At 51.0% G+C, this 16,091-nt stretch overlaps 2 protein-coding genes across 2 annotated transcripts in view; both read right to left on the bottom strand.

Moving 5' to 3' along the window:
• Window positions 1-2,208: 2,208 nt before the first annotated feature.
• DMRT3 (doublesex and mab-3 related transcription factor 3) lies at window positions 2,209-10,503 on the bottom strand (the record flags this gene model as incomplete). The annotated part of the gene is made up of 2 exons (XM_082301846.1): window positions 2,209-3,173; window positions 10,065-10,503. The coding sequence occupies 2 exons, from the start codon at window positions 10,501-10,503 to the stop codon at window positions 2,209-2,211; spliced, it is 1,404 nt and encodes a 467-aa protein (XP_082157972.1).
• A 5,395-nt stretch (window positions 10,504-15,898) lies between these two features.
• The window catches only part of DMRT1 (doublesex and mab-3 related transcription factor 1), a gene marked incomplete at both ends in the record, with an annotated part of 57,440 nt that continues 57,247 nt past the window's right edge, over window positions 15,899-16,091 (bottom strand). The window contains one exon of the mRNA XM_082300883.1: window positions 15,899-16,041. Coding sequence (XP_082157009.1) covers window positions 15,899-16,041 — 143 coding nt within the window. The remainder of the gene's footprint in view (window positions 16,042-16,091) is intronic.

The raw sequence follows: 16,091 nt of genomic DNA, 5'->3' as shown, positions 1-16,091 counted from the left end.
ACCCACAGACCACAGAGGGCATGAGCTCTTGCAGGTACCACAGTTTGGTCTTTCTGCTGAAGATGATTCAACATCTGTAGCAAAACAAATACACAAAAAAACAAGCAAAACAAACAAAAAAACTCCACTGAGATTTCATTCAATGTACAGTGACGCCTAAGATTTCTGCAGGAAGGAAATCTGCTCAAAACTGGAGCTCCTGGGCCTATCTGCTCTTACCTAGCCTTTGACAATTTCTCTATGGTGTTGGAGCACAGTGTTTCACTACCTCCTGCCTTTCTGTTCACGAGATCTATTTTGCATATTCCTTTTTTCTCTGGAGTGGCTGTAAGAGGAATTTGTTTATAAGTGCCATGTGAATGCAGGCAAATCTGTCAGTACACAACTGAAACCGTGCATTCAGGAAAGCTCCGGATGCTTTCAGATTTACACTTCCATAAGGGAATATTTTTTTCCTCCCTTCCCCTGCTTTTATGTCTTTGCTCTGTAGCATAACCAATAAAATGCTTTTTTGAACAGGTTGGAAAGTTATGCAAGATAAAGTATCTTTCGGTTAATTTATCCCCTAAGGAAAATAAAGTCATTATCTTATTCTCCTTTTTGTGCGTGTGCAGTACCTTTATAAAATGAGAGATTTACTGTGTGCACAAGACGTACAGAACATGAAATGCCAAATGAGAACACAGGCACTCGTATCAACAGTGACACCAGATAACATGCCTGATACATTTATACAACAGTTTTAAAGCCCATCTGCTTCAGAGTCCAACTTCAGGGTGGCCTCACCTTTTTTTTTTTTTTGAGGTGTGGGACTAATCCCTACACCTGAAAGACCAGAGAGTCATTTCATCTGCACTCAGAGGTGTGTTTTGTAAAAGTCAACTGTCAAGCATATGCAGTCACTTGTGAACAGTTGAAAAAAGGACACTAAAAGCTTAACAAACTTCTAAGTGGACATTAAACTTAGTGGCATTCCTCATCAGAAGCAATTCCTAATGTTACTCAGACACACATAAGATATGCAGTGTAATCAATGCATGCAATCATGCAATAAATTTTTCAAACCATTACTTTTCTAGATTTAGGGAAGCTGCCATTTGGCTAAACACTATTTTAAAGAAATGCCCGCTATCACATCCTATTTCCTTTTTGTACTACTTCTACAGTATAGGAAAAAAAGATGCTTCTGAAGTATTTGGAGAGCCTTTTGTTTTCTGCTTTTTGTGATTGTAGCAAGCTCTGCTTTACTCAGCTGAGCTTGGAAATGTCTGCAGTACAAATGCAAGAGACCTCAGCTTCCCTGATGACAACTTTTGCCTAATCTCAGTTGCAAGTTACAAGGCAGGGAAGCAAAACTCAGACTTGGAAAAAGAGGTTTCCTCTGACTGCAGCTGCTGGAGCTGGACGTATTAACCCTGGCTGAGAACTAATCAGCTCTCTATCTTCAGAATGTTATTTGCCCAGTATAAATGACATAAACCAAGATCATCATCTTAGTTTATTTTTCTAGAATCCTTAGCATGCTACATTAACCTGACAATGCTTAATCTGGTGTTCATTTCACGATACACTTCATGCAATTCACAGCTGTAATTGGTTTTACACTGACATTACACATTTCGACCTAGCCATGGGAAAAGAATAACTCTTAATAATATTTCTCTGAAAAGTGTCCAAGCTCAAACAGCACAGAAGCAGCTCATGTTAGTTGCATGTGTGTATTTCTTTCTTCTGCCTTTTCTTTCATTGCAAGGATGATCACTGGCATAAGATTATAATGTCCTTGTTTTAGTCCATTTGCAATTGAACTACGTTTGCTTGATTTCTTATGTCCTGAGGAGTTCTCAATTATAAAACAGCATTCAAGTATTCTAGTTTAACATCCCCATTTTTCTGAGTTAAGGAACAAAGTAGACCTTGGGCTTCTATTTCCATTATGAGTCTTCTAGAGTCCCATAAGTGGTAGCCATAAAGTCTTCCTTTGTAACACACACTCAGCACTAAAGCCAGAGTATTGCTATTTGGCATTATCCAGTGAAGTGCAAGAAATTAAATAAGTTACGTCTTTATTGCTATAGTACAATACCAAGCAAAGTCACTTTTTAATACAATTGCAAGAGTTTTGTAGAGTATGTGTCCCTCCTCTTAGGGGCCAGGAGTTCAGCTGCACTGTGAGCATCGCTTCGCTGTCACATGTCAAATGTCGGTCTAAGAAGATGTGTTGAGTATTCTTGAGTCTGAAGAATCAGACCTTTCCTCATAATCATCCTCTGTGTAAATTGGTTGCTTAGACACAATAGGACATCCATCATCAGGAATCGAGATCCTAGGATCTTCTGACGAGCGGGAAGGAAGGACAGGTGAGGTTCGGAAAACACTGGCTGAGTTGCTAGAGAAAGGACTGACATACTGGGACCGCAACTGGTACTGCTGCTGCAGCGTCATGGTGTTCCACAGGGTGACGTCGTTGGGCAGGAATGGGCTGGACTGGTTTCTTGCCAAAGTGTTCCTCAGCATCAGCGGGTAGCGTGGTGGCTGAGGGAAAGGGTGCTGCAAAGGTACAGCCAGAGGATTTGGCACAACATTACTGGAATCAGCAGAGAACCTCAGCGTGTCAGGAACCCTAAATGCCGAGCCCACAGACCACTTGGAAGACGAAATAGGATAGGAACTCAGTGTGTGTTCAAAAATATGCCCGTTGGAAGGCAAAACAAGACTATCAGATTCTGCAGAAGTTCTCTCTCCGCTGGCCACTGAAGACCGACTAGACAGGAGAACCTCTACAGCACTCACCAGATCACCGCCACATCCCTTCAGGATCAACTCTAGAACAGTTGGCTTTTGGTTAGGGAAGATCTTTTTCAAGACTTCAAGTGGAGGTCTGTTTGCTTTCAAACTGAATGGTAGGGAAACTGTCCCAGAAGGACCTTCTATCAGGAGGTGGTTCTGCTCTGGGTGGTACTTGGGGCTATCTGGACGGTTCTCTGTGCTCCCACCATTTTTCTGAACTGCAAAACCAACCTCATCCACTGAAACAATTTCAGGGCTTTCAGGGTTGAAACAACTTTTGGCTTTAGTCATGTCTGGGGAACTCCTTTGGTCTGTGTCTTTGTCACTGTAGGTCTCAGTACTGTCTGCTCCACTCGCATCACCCAACCGCTCCTCATTCATGTCTGCAAAGAGAAGTCAGAGAAGTTAACAGAAAACTGAGGCCAAAAGCTTTTACAGAGATTTGAGGATGCTGTCTTCTTAAAGTGAACAGACCAGGATTCTAAGGGGAAAAAAGTGCTTTTTTTCAGAGATCCTTCCAAAATTAAGGTATCTTTGCAACATCTCATGAGAATAAAACTGCAAAATAATAATGTGGCCTGATCTAGGCATACTCTGTCTCATTCTCTCATGTGCAAGCAAAGAAGCTGTAATCATTTTTCTGCTGCATCAAAAATGCTATATACATCCTTTCTCACTGGTTACAAGGCAGCAACACACCACCAAGGTCTCAGAGGAACTTCAGCACTTTCACATCATGATTCCTCACTAGTACGATCTCATTGTGAGCTGAAGAGGGCACTTAGGAGATGAAAATTCCCTCTGCAGCTCCAACAGCATTGGTGGAACCATTCCATTATAAGTACAGGCTGAAGGTTTAAAAAGTCTTCAAATAAATAAATGCATCCCAGTTCTGGCTCTGATGAAACTGGTTCCTCCCATAGAAATGGGTTCCTTCCACAGCAAGGATCACAGGTTTTCCTCTAAACCCTTAAGTGTGGCTGATGCCTTGTCCCATTCAAGCACATATTCTAGAAAATTCTGATTTGGAGAGGACGTCTGGAAGGCATTTGGTCCAACATCCTCTTCAAAGCAGGAGCAGCCTTACACAAAGAGCAGGTTGCTTGTGTCCCTGCTCAGCTGAGTTTTAAATAATTCCAATGATGTGGACCCCACAAGCTCTCTTAAGAATCGTTCCAGGTATCTTGCTTTCTGTGTGCTAAACTAAGAAGGATGAGGGCTGAGTATGGAGCTGAAAACAAGTCCATTGACCATGCCATCTCCAGATGGGCACTCAAAACTCTTTGGTAATGCCTGACCAGGGTATGGGATCCTTTGAAATAAGACTCCTTGCCAGCAAGAAGGGAAGAATGCTTGCTTTTGCAAAAGAGGGTCAATATACTTGCTTGTGATTGTTCATGGTTATTTCCCAAGAACACAGTTCTGCTGGCTTTTCTCAAAGAGCGCAGTGATGATACTCTTGGGAAACATCAATGCATGGGGACAGGATCATTTTCCAAACTGCAGCTGACAGAGTCTACTTTGACTGCACAGGGTAGTGCTTTTGAACACACAAATGGGAAGGACTGTCTGTAAAAACCAATCCAACTCTTTCCTTGGTTTTCCAAGCCCCTGGCAAACACCCCAACTAGATAAAGTAGCTGTAAGAAGCAAGCAAAGATTCCTGAAATGTGCTGATGATCCCACCTGCCCAGCTGAGATGGAACCAGTTAGAAGTGTGTAAGCACCTGAGCCTCAGTGCTCACCATCTCCTGCCTTCCTCTCACCACAGGAACAGGCAGGGCATCCCCTCATCCATTAGTGGGCTAAGTGTAATGTTTACCAGATCAGCATGAAAAAATACTATTAAAGCAGTTTATCCATCAGATAGAAAGAAGTCAGGGTCTGAGCAAGCCCGAGCTGAGCAAGAATCCACCATGCTCGCCACAATGGGAGTTACAAAGAGGAGATCCTGGCAGAGCACACGACAGTGTGAGCATGGCAAAGGAAGGTTTTCCTCATGGGGACGGATGCACCTGGCAGAAATGATGGGCCATCTTACAGAGATTGGGATGCTGCTAATTTGGGCTGTGGAAGATAAGTGTGTAGCTGAGGAATACAGACGCCCTTACAAAGACCTCACTCCTTTTAGCAGGATAACCTGTTTGGGGAACCGGTTTTTACACTGGTTACGCTGTCTGTCTAGTGCAGAGAAGCAGCAGCTCTGCATGTTGTATATTACAGACAAGGCTGTGTGTGTTTCCTTTTTCTCACACACTCAGCGCATCAATCCTGCTTTAGCAGCCGAAGTAGAATGCAGGAATTGCTGCCGATAGCAAACTGGCACGTGCCTCCTTTTGAGGAGGTGCTAAGGCATTCGCACAGCTCATCCATTATTGAGAAAACGTGAGACTCACGCTACCTTTCTCTTCTAATCCCTTCACTATGCATTTATTACAAATCTTGGTGAATGGACAATTTGTGTATTGAAGGCTTATCGGGCAGTCTGAGGACATCCAACTACCCTGTCCCTGTCTTGACAGAGTTAGAGAGGCTGTTAAGGGAGATGATAGCCCTAATTTTCACATAAATAGATTGCACTGTGGTGACCAATATTACCAAATGGACTGAATGCAAGGAGGACATATTTCAGAAATAGCTCAGGCTCACGTTTACAGTGTATCTTTATGGGAAAAAGTACTATTGGGGAGAAAAAAAAAAAGTGTTTATTAAAAACAAACAAACAAACACACACACACTCCCAGATCAGGTAAAATATCTCTAGTATATTCCCTGATCCTTACAAAATGTTATTTTCAAGATATTTCAGAATTGCTTAGTTTTCTGTACACTTAAAAATATCCTTATGAGTCTTGCCTAAAAATTTTTCTTACAATTCTGAGAACTTGTCCCACTGAATTTTGCATCTTTATCATCAGGAGACTGCACAGATGCCGGCTCTTAGCTTTTGCACAGGGATAATCTCCTCGAACAGCACAGGTCATAGAGACGCATCTCACCGGGCTGTTAGACTCGCAGGAACAGACCCGGAAAACGACATTTTGGTGATTTAAATCGAAGCGCTGCTATTAACACATGGAGAATTACCCTCTGTCGGCTACCACTGAGCATGAAGGCTGTTGTATTTTTCCCTCTGCCTTTTTTGAGAGCATTTCTGGCTGCCGGTGTCAGGCGGCTCCATGCCCGGGCTGGGGCGGTGCGCGGTGTCACAGCTCACCTGGCCGGCGCCGGGGCTTCCCTCTCTGTTGGGCTGTGCTTTAACTGCTTTCTCCCCATCGAAACACCCCTTGCCCGCTACGCTGAGCGCTCCGGGAGAACCAGGCGTGCTCCGGGGACTGTCCCCAACCCTCCATGGGAACCGCCGCGACCGGGATTTTCGTTTGTTTAAAACTGGCACAAAATAGACATCGCCAAATGAACAAAAATTTGTGAAGATGCATTGTAAATGTCCCTACGTGGGCACTGAATTGTAGGCATATTGCATGCATGTATTAATTGCAAATGTTTGTATTTTCAGGTACAGAAACAATTTTGTATTTAGAACGTACAACCTCCTGCTCTTCACCAAAGCTTTTTTTTTTTTCCCCATAATTCGTAAGTTTCACATGAGGATGTTCTAGACTTCAAGAAAGAAATCTCGTCCTCAGACATTTTACGTTTGTGGGTGTTTGGGTGTTGTATTTTGTTCTGTGTGAGCTTCGACTTTTTGCTGTATTTTTAGTGGTGGTGGTGTTTGGTTGGTTTGCTGTCTTTTTTTGTTTTGGTTTTTTTTTTGTTTGTTTGTTTTTGTTGGGTTTTTTTGTTGTGGTTTGTTTGTTGTTTTTTTTTTTTTTTGGTGGGGCTTGTTTTGCCGTTCTGTGGGGTTTTTTTGTTTTGGTTCTGGCTTGGGGAGGTGTTTCTTTGTGTGGTTCTGGGGTTGGGGGGCTTTTTTTTTGGGGGGGGGAGAGCGTTGTTTTGTTTTGGTTTTTTTTTCTGTGTTTGTGCGTGTGTTGGGTGGGGGTTTTTTTCTCCCAACACCTTCTATTTGAAATTGTCTGCATTTAAGTATCTAGTTTGTGATTCCTGGGAAAACTAGGGAAACTGTTTTCCTACTGATATAAAAGATGGGGAGTATTCACCAAATAATATGTGTGCAGAGACACCAACCCAGATCTACAGAGATGCAATGCAAATACAGATACACATGAAACAGAACAGTGGGAGAACTGTACATGCATTTACAGTAAAATACAAATTAATAAATAAAGCTGATACGAATTTGGGACAGTATTTACCCCAGTTCTTCTTGATTATTTATACATTAACAATCGTGAGTAAAGTGTTGCAAAGGGGCCAAATAAAATTAAAATAGGTGAGAGGGAAAAGTTATTCTCCTCAAGTTAATAACTTGTCTGGAAAAGTTGGTCTAGTATTTTGGAACCGAATTTGCTTCTTCGATATTCCCACTGCTGACTCCCTGTTAAAACACCTTGTTCTTTGATTGTTAGGACAGCTCTTTTCGCAACAGAGATTTTCTTTTATCTCAAAAGCACCTGCTGTTTTCCTTAGTCGTATTATTAGGAAAGACTGATACCACAACTAGTATAACTGCACAAAAAGCTAAGGCTACGTTTTTGGTGGGACCTTTTATGTTTGCTTTGGATTAATTTTTTGACTGGTGGGTTTGATTTTTTTTTACTTTTGCTGTCTGTCTGAAGGAGTGAGCTGTTTGTTAGTTTGATTTGGGTTGTTGGGGTTTTCTTTTGGAATTGTTTTTGGTTCTGGTTTTTTTTATTACTTTCACTTTAGACTTTCTTCCCTGTATTCGAAGGTCTAAATACTCTGTAGGAGACTAATGACTGTTCTCAAACTAACAGAGAAACAGCTGCGCTGCATTAAGAAGCTGTCTCTGAAAATATGAGACGACTGAATATAGCATTATATTGTTTACAAGTCTTGGTAACTACTACTAAGGAAATGCAACATGCACTCATGTGGGCAAGGAAAGTTCGTGAGCATGGTATCAGGAGGAGGAATCATTCCAGGTTAGCAGAGGCAGATGCAACAGGGGTTGTTTCTAGAACAGAACTTCGGAACTGTCCCACCGAAATGGCTGATTGTAGCAGGAATCAAAGCAAACGGATCTGATTTTGCCAGACATCGGGAAATATCCCTTTGGCAGTGAAAAAACTTTTCACGAGAATAACGTCCTCGAGAAGGAAGGGGTCGCCTGTGTGTTTTAGAAACCGGGTAGACAGGAGGTTCATCCCCTGTTTTCACGGCAACAATTACAGTTAATGGGGAGAGAGGAAAGAGAAAACCCTGCCGCTCAGAGCACGCAGGATAGTTGGAAATTAACAAGTCTTGTGGTTAAACAGCGTCTGGTGGCAGGTGACAGGAGGAACCTCTAAGGAGGTATTTTTTGCTTTGCTCTCATGAATCCTTATGTTCATAAAAAGCTGGGGGAAAAACCGTCGGTGACAATCAGGGACCGGGGACCACGCGGGTGAGTTCTGTGTAATTAGAAAGGCTCCCCGACGGTCCCGGGGTGCCCCGGCCCCCCTAGCCCGGCCTCACCGCGGGCGGGAACGGGGGCAGAGGCAGCGCCGAGGGCCTTGATTTATACAGATCTCCGTTATGTTTTGTTGTTCGTTTGTTTGTTTGTTTGTTTTTTCTCTCCGTAAAGCTGTTATCAGAAAGTGCTGACTGGCTGGCAAGGAAGAATTTCTCATCAATACACTTTGATTGTATTTTGCAAACAAAATGCCTGTTGCTTGGTAACATTTCACTTGAGCCTGACCTTCCCCAAAAGTTATTGCTATCAGATTCGATTTTACACTCTCCTCCCGTGATTACTGTAATCTTTTAAACCGGGAAGTCCATATATCAGGGTGAAGGAAAGTTGAGCGTGCAAGTTAATATCGTTCCTATCCGACAGATTTATATCGTGCTGGCGCATGGGAACTTTCATTTTCTCGAAGAAGCAAGGCGGGTTTTTCTCCTTCTCTCCCCACCTCCTCGGCCTTATCCCCCGCCACCTCCACGCAGGGAGGCGGCCCCGGCCAAGCGCCGCCGCGGCTGCGGAGAGCGGAGAGGATCCGCACTGGCGGGAGGCTACGACTAGTGGGAAATTTGGGCAAATACCCCCATGCCCGGCCCTGGGGAGAGGCCAGCGGAACCGGGCCGCGATGCGGGGGACGGGGCTGCCGGAGGGCAGGCAGCCGGTGCCAAGGGCCGGAAAAGGGAAAGCGGGTCCCAAACCACCGGCATCCGCGCCACACTGCCGGAGTCAGCCGTGCCGCCGCCTCGGACCCGGTGTGCGTCTGCTCCGGTACTGGAGGAGCAGAGCGCCATGCCGGGGCCCTGGTGGACGCCTCCGTGGCCGGACTGGCTCCATAGCGCACACGGGCCCGCGCGGCGGGAGCCCAGGGTTCGCCATTCCCCTCCCGGGGTACCGCGTAAAATTTAGTCACAGCTTGTCAGCGGAGCGCAATGGGCTGGCAGCGGCCTGCCTGCCGAGTATCCCTATCGCGGAAGACTGTCAGCTCCCGCTCAGACAACGGACGGAACGCGACAGCGGTTCCGGAGCGCTAGTTTTGCCTTCAGAAACGTGTATTACCGACAGGTCGCACTCACAAGGTGCCCATTGCAGGCGGTGGTTTCAGCACCCCCGACCTGTCGCAAGCCGCCCCGGGGACAGGCCTGTGCAGGAGGACTGGGTTGTCCCGCTCATCCCCTGCCACCACCCGGCTTTCCCCGGTCGTCACAGCTCCGCAGAAGCCTTCCGGCTCCTGGCGCCGCTTTTGGTCCGAGGCTCTCTATGCAGGTCTTGTCTTGGACGACGTCCCGCAGCCCGTTGCCCGGGGTGCGGGAAGCCGGGCACCGACTCCAGCCCGGGAGCAGGACCGGGAGCGGCAGAAAGACATGCGGCTGTGATCCACGCGGGATGCGGCCCGTTCCCGGCCGGCCTGAGGAACGGGCCCAGAAGCGGCACGTCGGGGAGACGGTTGGCAGCGGCGGCGTTCGCCGGCCCCCTCCACTAGTCGCGGTGGAAGCGATTCTGGCTGGGGAGCGGGCCGGTCGCTGTGCGGCTCCATGCTTTTTAAGAGCGATAAAGTGCACCCGACGGAATTCCTGTCCATTCCCTTTCCACGGAGCCCGTCGGGAGAAAGGGAAAGCCTTCGCCTTTACTCGTTCCGGCCCCATCCCCCGAGCCCCGACCGCCGGGATCCCGGCCCTCCCCTTCCCTCCTGCCCCGGTACCGCGGTGCCCGGCCCGGCCCGGCCCGGCCTCACCTGCCTTGGGGAGCGGCCCCGGGAGCGCGGGAGGCGGCTCGGCGGCCCAGCGGAGGGCGGCGGCGGCGGCCAGCTCGGCGGAGGCCCGCGGCTGCGCGGCACACGGCGACGGCCCCGGCGGCGGGGTGGGGGGCTCGGCGTTGCCCGGCGGCCCGGGGAGGGAGCGCAGGGAGTCCGGGAGGAGGCTCTCCAGGCTTTCGTTGGCCTGCTGCCGGCGGAGCGCCACCTGCGCGGCCATCACCCGCTGCCTCTCGATGATGAGGATGCACTTCTCGCAGGTGCAGTCCTTGAAGCGGCAATAGCGCTTGTGGCCCTTCAGCCAGGACAGCACGCCGTGGTTGCGGCACCGGGCGCACTTCGGCGTCCGCTGCAGAGGAGCCCGCGGTGGCTGCGACACCGGGCCGCCCATGTAGAGGTACGGGGAGCCATAGCCGTTCATGCCCGCGGGAGGAGCGCAGCCGGCTCCGGGGAGGAGAAGGCCTCAGCGAGGGCGGGCGGAGGCCGGGGCGATGGAGGAGAGGAGGCGGGCGGCTGTGCCCGCGGGCTCTGCGGGGGGCGCGGCTCCGACCCCAGGCCGGCGGGAGAGGCACCGCCCGCCGCGGTGGCACCGGCGGGCAGAGCGCTGCCGCCGGCCGGAGCGACACTGCCGCTGCCCGCGCCGCCCCGCTGAGCCCAGAGCCCCTCAGTCCGCCCCCGCCCCCTCCCGCCCCCACCGCCACCCTCCTTCCCCGGCGCCGACAGGGGAATGGAGGGAGAGAAAGATAGAGGAACAGAGGGAGGGAAGGAGGGAGGGAAGGAAGCGGCGCGGGGGGGCCTCTGCCCCGCCGTCGGGGCGGCGGCGATGCCCGTGCCGTGCCAAAGGGGTTCGTCCCCGAGCGGACCGGGACCGCGGCTGTTGCCACCCACCCCCTGCCTTCGCACGGCTCACCCCCCGAAGGCACCCGGGGCTGAGGGATGAGCGGGGTCTAGGAGGTTTCTCAGGGCTCTGCGTCGGCCTCGCCTCGAAAGCCCACGGGACACCGGGTTCGGCGGCACGGTGTATGGCTGCTAACGCTTGTGGCCCAGCGCCGCGAGGCAGTGGCAGGGAGTCGAGATCAAAGTTTTATTAAAGTTTTGCAGCAGCAAAGAGCTGCCCGGAGCAGGAGCTGCCCGGGACCAGGAGCTGCCCAGAACAACTGCGCCGAATCGGGTTGCGGCCGCGTCCCGGCGGGATCGCGCCGCAGAGCTGGAGAGCCGCGGTAGGCACCTGCCCCCATGGGCTCCGCTGCCTCTCTGCGTACCGCGGCAAGACAGCTACCTAAACGCAAACGATAGCTATAGAAAGGAACGTGAAATTCACGGCAAGTCAGGTTGCTTGAAACCTAAATGATATGTCTCATACGGCGGACTTGTAATGTTCTGCATTTCCGTACGCGAAGGAGTTTCTCGCTGAAACACGGGTATTTCCCGTGTGGCAGCGAGAACCTTGAATCCAAATGTAATACATTGGTGGGGGAAAAAAGAAAGATAAAGTTATATGCATTTTGGCTGGGGGGAAACAAATTACTGCAAGCGTTCATCTGCCTGCGGCGTAGCGTCCGCGGGAGGGCAAGGGCTGGTGCTTGGACCCGAAGCCATTTCGTTGCCTCAAGAACTCTCCTGTTCTTCCCTCCACCATAACCGCTACACGAAATAAAGCTTTTAGCGAGGCTACGTAATAACGAAACCCGATTTAAAACTCTGGAAGTATTTCGCCGGAGAGAATAAAAGTCACAGTATATGCTGAAAAGGTATTTGCGTGGAATTTCATTATTAGGCTCTTTCCTCATTACTCTTCTACTTCTAGAGGAAGAGATATTCACCGCGATCTTTCTCCCCAGGGCCGTGCGCGGAGCGTGAGGAGGATGAGCACTCCGTCTAAATCGTACTGAGCCGGGGAGGTGAATTGCATCAGATACGGGGAACAGTGCATTTTCTCGCAGCGCTAGTGGAACATCACCTTTTTGCTGCCGGGGTGCATGCTGAACCCTGCAGCTCGCAACTGGCCTCCCCCGCGTGGTCTCTTGCACACTCGGGGGTCCCCACAGAGGGGAGAAAAAGAAAGAAGCGGACCAAACATTCAACTATCACAAAATTACGTAAAAGATGATGCGCACCCACCCTTGGAAATCCGCTCCCCCAAAACGAAGAAACGGGGTGCAAATGCCTGCGGGGTGGTGGTGATGGCGGAAAACCCTACTTCCTCACTAGCTGGAGAGGGTCCTGCGGGGCGCCTCCGCCACCGCAGCCGGCCGGGCGGCTGCCGGATCCCGAGCCGAGATGCCCGACGCGGCGGTAGGCTGGCTGAGGGCCGGGGGCCCCTCTCTCGCTTGGCTGCACATCGGGCGTTTAGGCTGAAATAGCCGTTTGATATAATGCTGTAATCCTTTTCTCATATTTGATGGGAATGGTTTCCATGTCCTAGTATTTGACAACATCTACCCATTGGGCCAGATTCGTATTTATGTTAGCAAAACGTCCCCTGCCTGAAAGTCCATTGTAACCCAACACCTGACAACCCCGGTTCCCATTTCTGCTCGCCGAAAAGGTTTATTCAAGCACATAATGGGATCCCAGCAGAAAGCTTTTCAGACGACGGAGCGATGGTAAACTGCACCACATGAACTCCGTTTCCAGGGCTATTAAGCTTTTAATTGCAAAATAGCAGAGGAAATTTCAAGGTGACTATGAGGTGTTAGCAGTTAGCGCCCAGAAAAATAGACCGAAAGAGAATGAATGTGCAAAACATATGCTGCAAGTAACATTTAGCCGGAAGGGACCGGCTCAGCCAAAGGGCCAAAGAAACCCCGCGGACCGGGCAGGGCGGGGGGCGGTCTGGAAACCGGCCCGAATCCGCTGGCGTTTCGCGACTTTTCGATGTAGAGCCATCCGGAGGACACGGCGCTGTCGCCCAGCTGCTGGAACCCACCGTGGGCCGTGTCTCAGCCGGGCGCACAGGGGCGGCCGCAGGGTCTGCTGCACCGGGATGCCCCGCCGTTCCCCGGGCACTGCGGGCGGAGGAAGGGGTCGGGCCGGGGGGAGCGTTTGCTAGGGCTTGCACTGCTCCAAAGTAAGCTTTTGGGGAGCGGGCGTTCGCGGGATGCTGGTCACCGTTGAGCGAGTGCGAACGGCAGGATTATTCACCTCGCCCGAATAAGGCATTACCCGCGTTACAGGGAAAAGACGGGAATAAATTATGCATGATTTCCCGCTCGGAAAGTGACTCTGGGTGTCTCTGACCGTCTGTCCTGGCACACAGTAAGCAGGGAGAGAAGCACCGCTGCCAGACCCGCTGCGTAGGGGAGCGTCGCGCTAGAGCGGGGCGAAACTTTCACGGAAGACTTCGAGGAAAATGTGAATTCCACACAGGGTCACGAAAACTAGCAGTCAAAGCTGCCTGGCGAGGGGCGAGGAACGCGCCTTTTGAGAGGAGTAGCACTAATGAAGGTCACTGCTTACCAAGCAGCTAGAGATACTTGGGAAGAGGGCGACTTGCAGTGCGGTGGAAAAGCAAAATAAAAACAACAAACAAACAAAACCACACCCCCAACCACAAAACCTCCAAACAAAAAAAGCAACATAAACAAAGCAGTAGCAACAAAGAAACCACTCACAGACACTCACAAACCAAACGAAATCCAACCACACCCAAAACCGCCCCAGACCCCAAGAATCCTGTGAAAACTCTCCGTGCTCCATGCACAGCCCCGTCAGCCCTGCCCAGAGGAGTCCCAGAGGTCAAAAGGCGGAACGGCCCGGGCCGTGCAAATACAGAGCGCCCACGGACAGGCCAGGGGGAAGCGCCAGAGGCGAGCAGCCGTGCCCGGCGTGGCCACGTTGTGCCACGAGGCAGCCGACCCGGTCCGGCAACCACCTACGGCAGGCGCTCCCAGCTAGAGCCACTGCCTTCCCACAGGAGGGGGCCCAAGCTTTCCCGGGAGACCACCCCGCATCTACCCACTCTTGGTGGGGTGTGGCATGTGCTCCTCGGCCGTCCTTCACCAGCAATCTTTTCCTTCGAAGTTCCCTCAATGCTGAATGTGAATTCCTCTCCAAAACAGTACTCCAGGCGGGATTTCCCCAGTCTTCTGAAGGACGCTATTCATTCTCCCCGTAATTTATTCTCAACGCCCTTGTCACTAACCAGGTCCCACACGGGCTTGTATAAAGAGCATGGCTTTTTTTTTTCCCCCCACTCCCCGCTTCCCCACCTCGTTTGTCCCCAGGGCTGCTCCCCGCTCAGCGCAGCAACCAGAAGCAGGCCCATGCTGGCGGCCATGCAGCCCCCGCGCCGCCAGGGCAGGGCATCCCGCCTGCCGCGGCCGGCTCCATCGCCCGGCAGAGACGCGACCCCTCGCCCCCAGAGGGTGCGCGGAGCACCGAGCACCCTCTCCGCACTAAGAACGGGCCGGGAGTAGCGCCCGGGACAGGCAGGTCCCCACCGCGGCGCTGCACCCCTCGGGATGCCTTGCGCCCGGGGAGGGTATGGGGAGAGGGGAAGGGAGCCGTGGAACGTTTTCTAGAAATTTAAGAAGCGGTATTTCAGCAAGGCCCGAGGACTGACAGAGCAAGGGTGGAAGCGAGCACCCGCCTCCGTCCCGGTCCCGCCTGCCGTGCCCTCCGGGGAGCCGCGCCGCCGACACGGTGGCGGCAGCGGCAGAAGGGCACGGAGCCGCGGGAGCAGGCTGACAAGTGTGATAAAATGATCTTCCTTAACTAAACTCGTAAAGCACTGGGCAATAAAACTCAATCTTCTGTAAAATCCAATTAAGTCATTATCTGACTGATTGTATCTTTAATTGAAAACAGAAGTGACAGTAAATTTCTGTGATATATCAGGATCAATCGATACCACTATACGATTCAGCCTCAAGAAGTGATTTATAATGTCAAACCTATATAGGTAACTCCACATTATTCTCTCTAAAACCACTGGTGGATGAAATTAAGAGTAAGTGCATTTAATAAAAAACAAGATGGTCAGGTTATTGATTACAACAGATGGGGGTGAAATCAAATAGATGTTTTCAAAGCACAGAGCGAAGAAAATACAAGTAATTTCTTTTTTTTTTTTCTGTTTTAATACAGCTCACCAAATATACACACAAGAAAATTCAGTCATCAATAACATTTTTATTTCAGGTACAGCTGCAACTACAGAGAACAATGAATTTTTCTAGACTAGTTTCATTTCAGATTGGTTTTGGTAACACAAGGAAAGAACACCATAGCCCATTTTTAACAAAATAACAAATGCCAAAATTCACGGCAACTCTTAAGGGACTTACTTACTTGCAGTTTAGACCGAAATCTAAGGCAAGGCACTCAACTGTAATATGCAAAATACGTTAATTCGGCGACATGAGAAGAAAACTCCCAGACCAAACAGCAGCGTTAGCCTGTAAGGAATTGTTAGGAATACACAACGGGATGTTGTTTCCCAGAGTTGAGTTATCGGCCCCTGCACGGGGAGGGGCCAGTACCGGACTCCCGGTTATCTCAGCTCCCGCTACCCCGAGCCCCTGCCCGCATTTCGGCGACGCTCTCTCCGCCTTTGCCCCGACGGCGGCCCCCCGCCCCTCAGACGGGCGGCGGAGGCACCGCGCTGGCTTCTCGGCGCAGGACGCCTCAGCCGGCCCTGGCGGCGGTGGGGAGGCCCCACGGCCGCCCCCGGGGAAGCGGGCGTCCCGCTCCGCACCTGGGAAGAAGAAACCAAACCCCCCCCGCCCGTCCCCCGCAACCCCCAAGCAGAACAAGCAAACCGAGAACGCTGCTGCTGTACCGCCCTGCCCCGGGCGAGGGCCGCCACGCCGCGGCTACTCGCCGCCCTCCTGGACGGGGCTCATCGCGAAGTTGCCGGGCTGCGCGGGGGGCTCGCACTCCAGGTCCCCCTTGGTGCTCTCGCTGCTGCTCGACAGGCACCCCAGGCCGGAGTCCTGGCTGCTGGGCGGCGAAAACACTGCGAGTGAGGGGAAGAGAGAAAAAAAACAGTGACTGAGACACCCCCCT

Source organism: Coloeus monedula (genome assembly GCF_965178545.1).
Source record: "Coloeus monedula genome assembly, chromosome: Z".
NCBI lineage: Eukaryota > Metazoa > Chordata > Aves > Passeriformes > Corvidae > Coloeus > Coloeus monedula.
The sequence above is the reverse complement of the archived record's forward strand: the minus strand, read 5'-3'. Positions and strand labels throughout refer to the sequence as shown.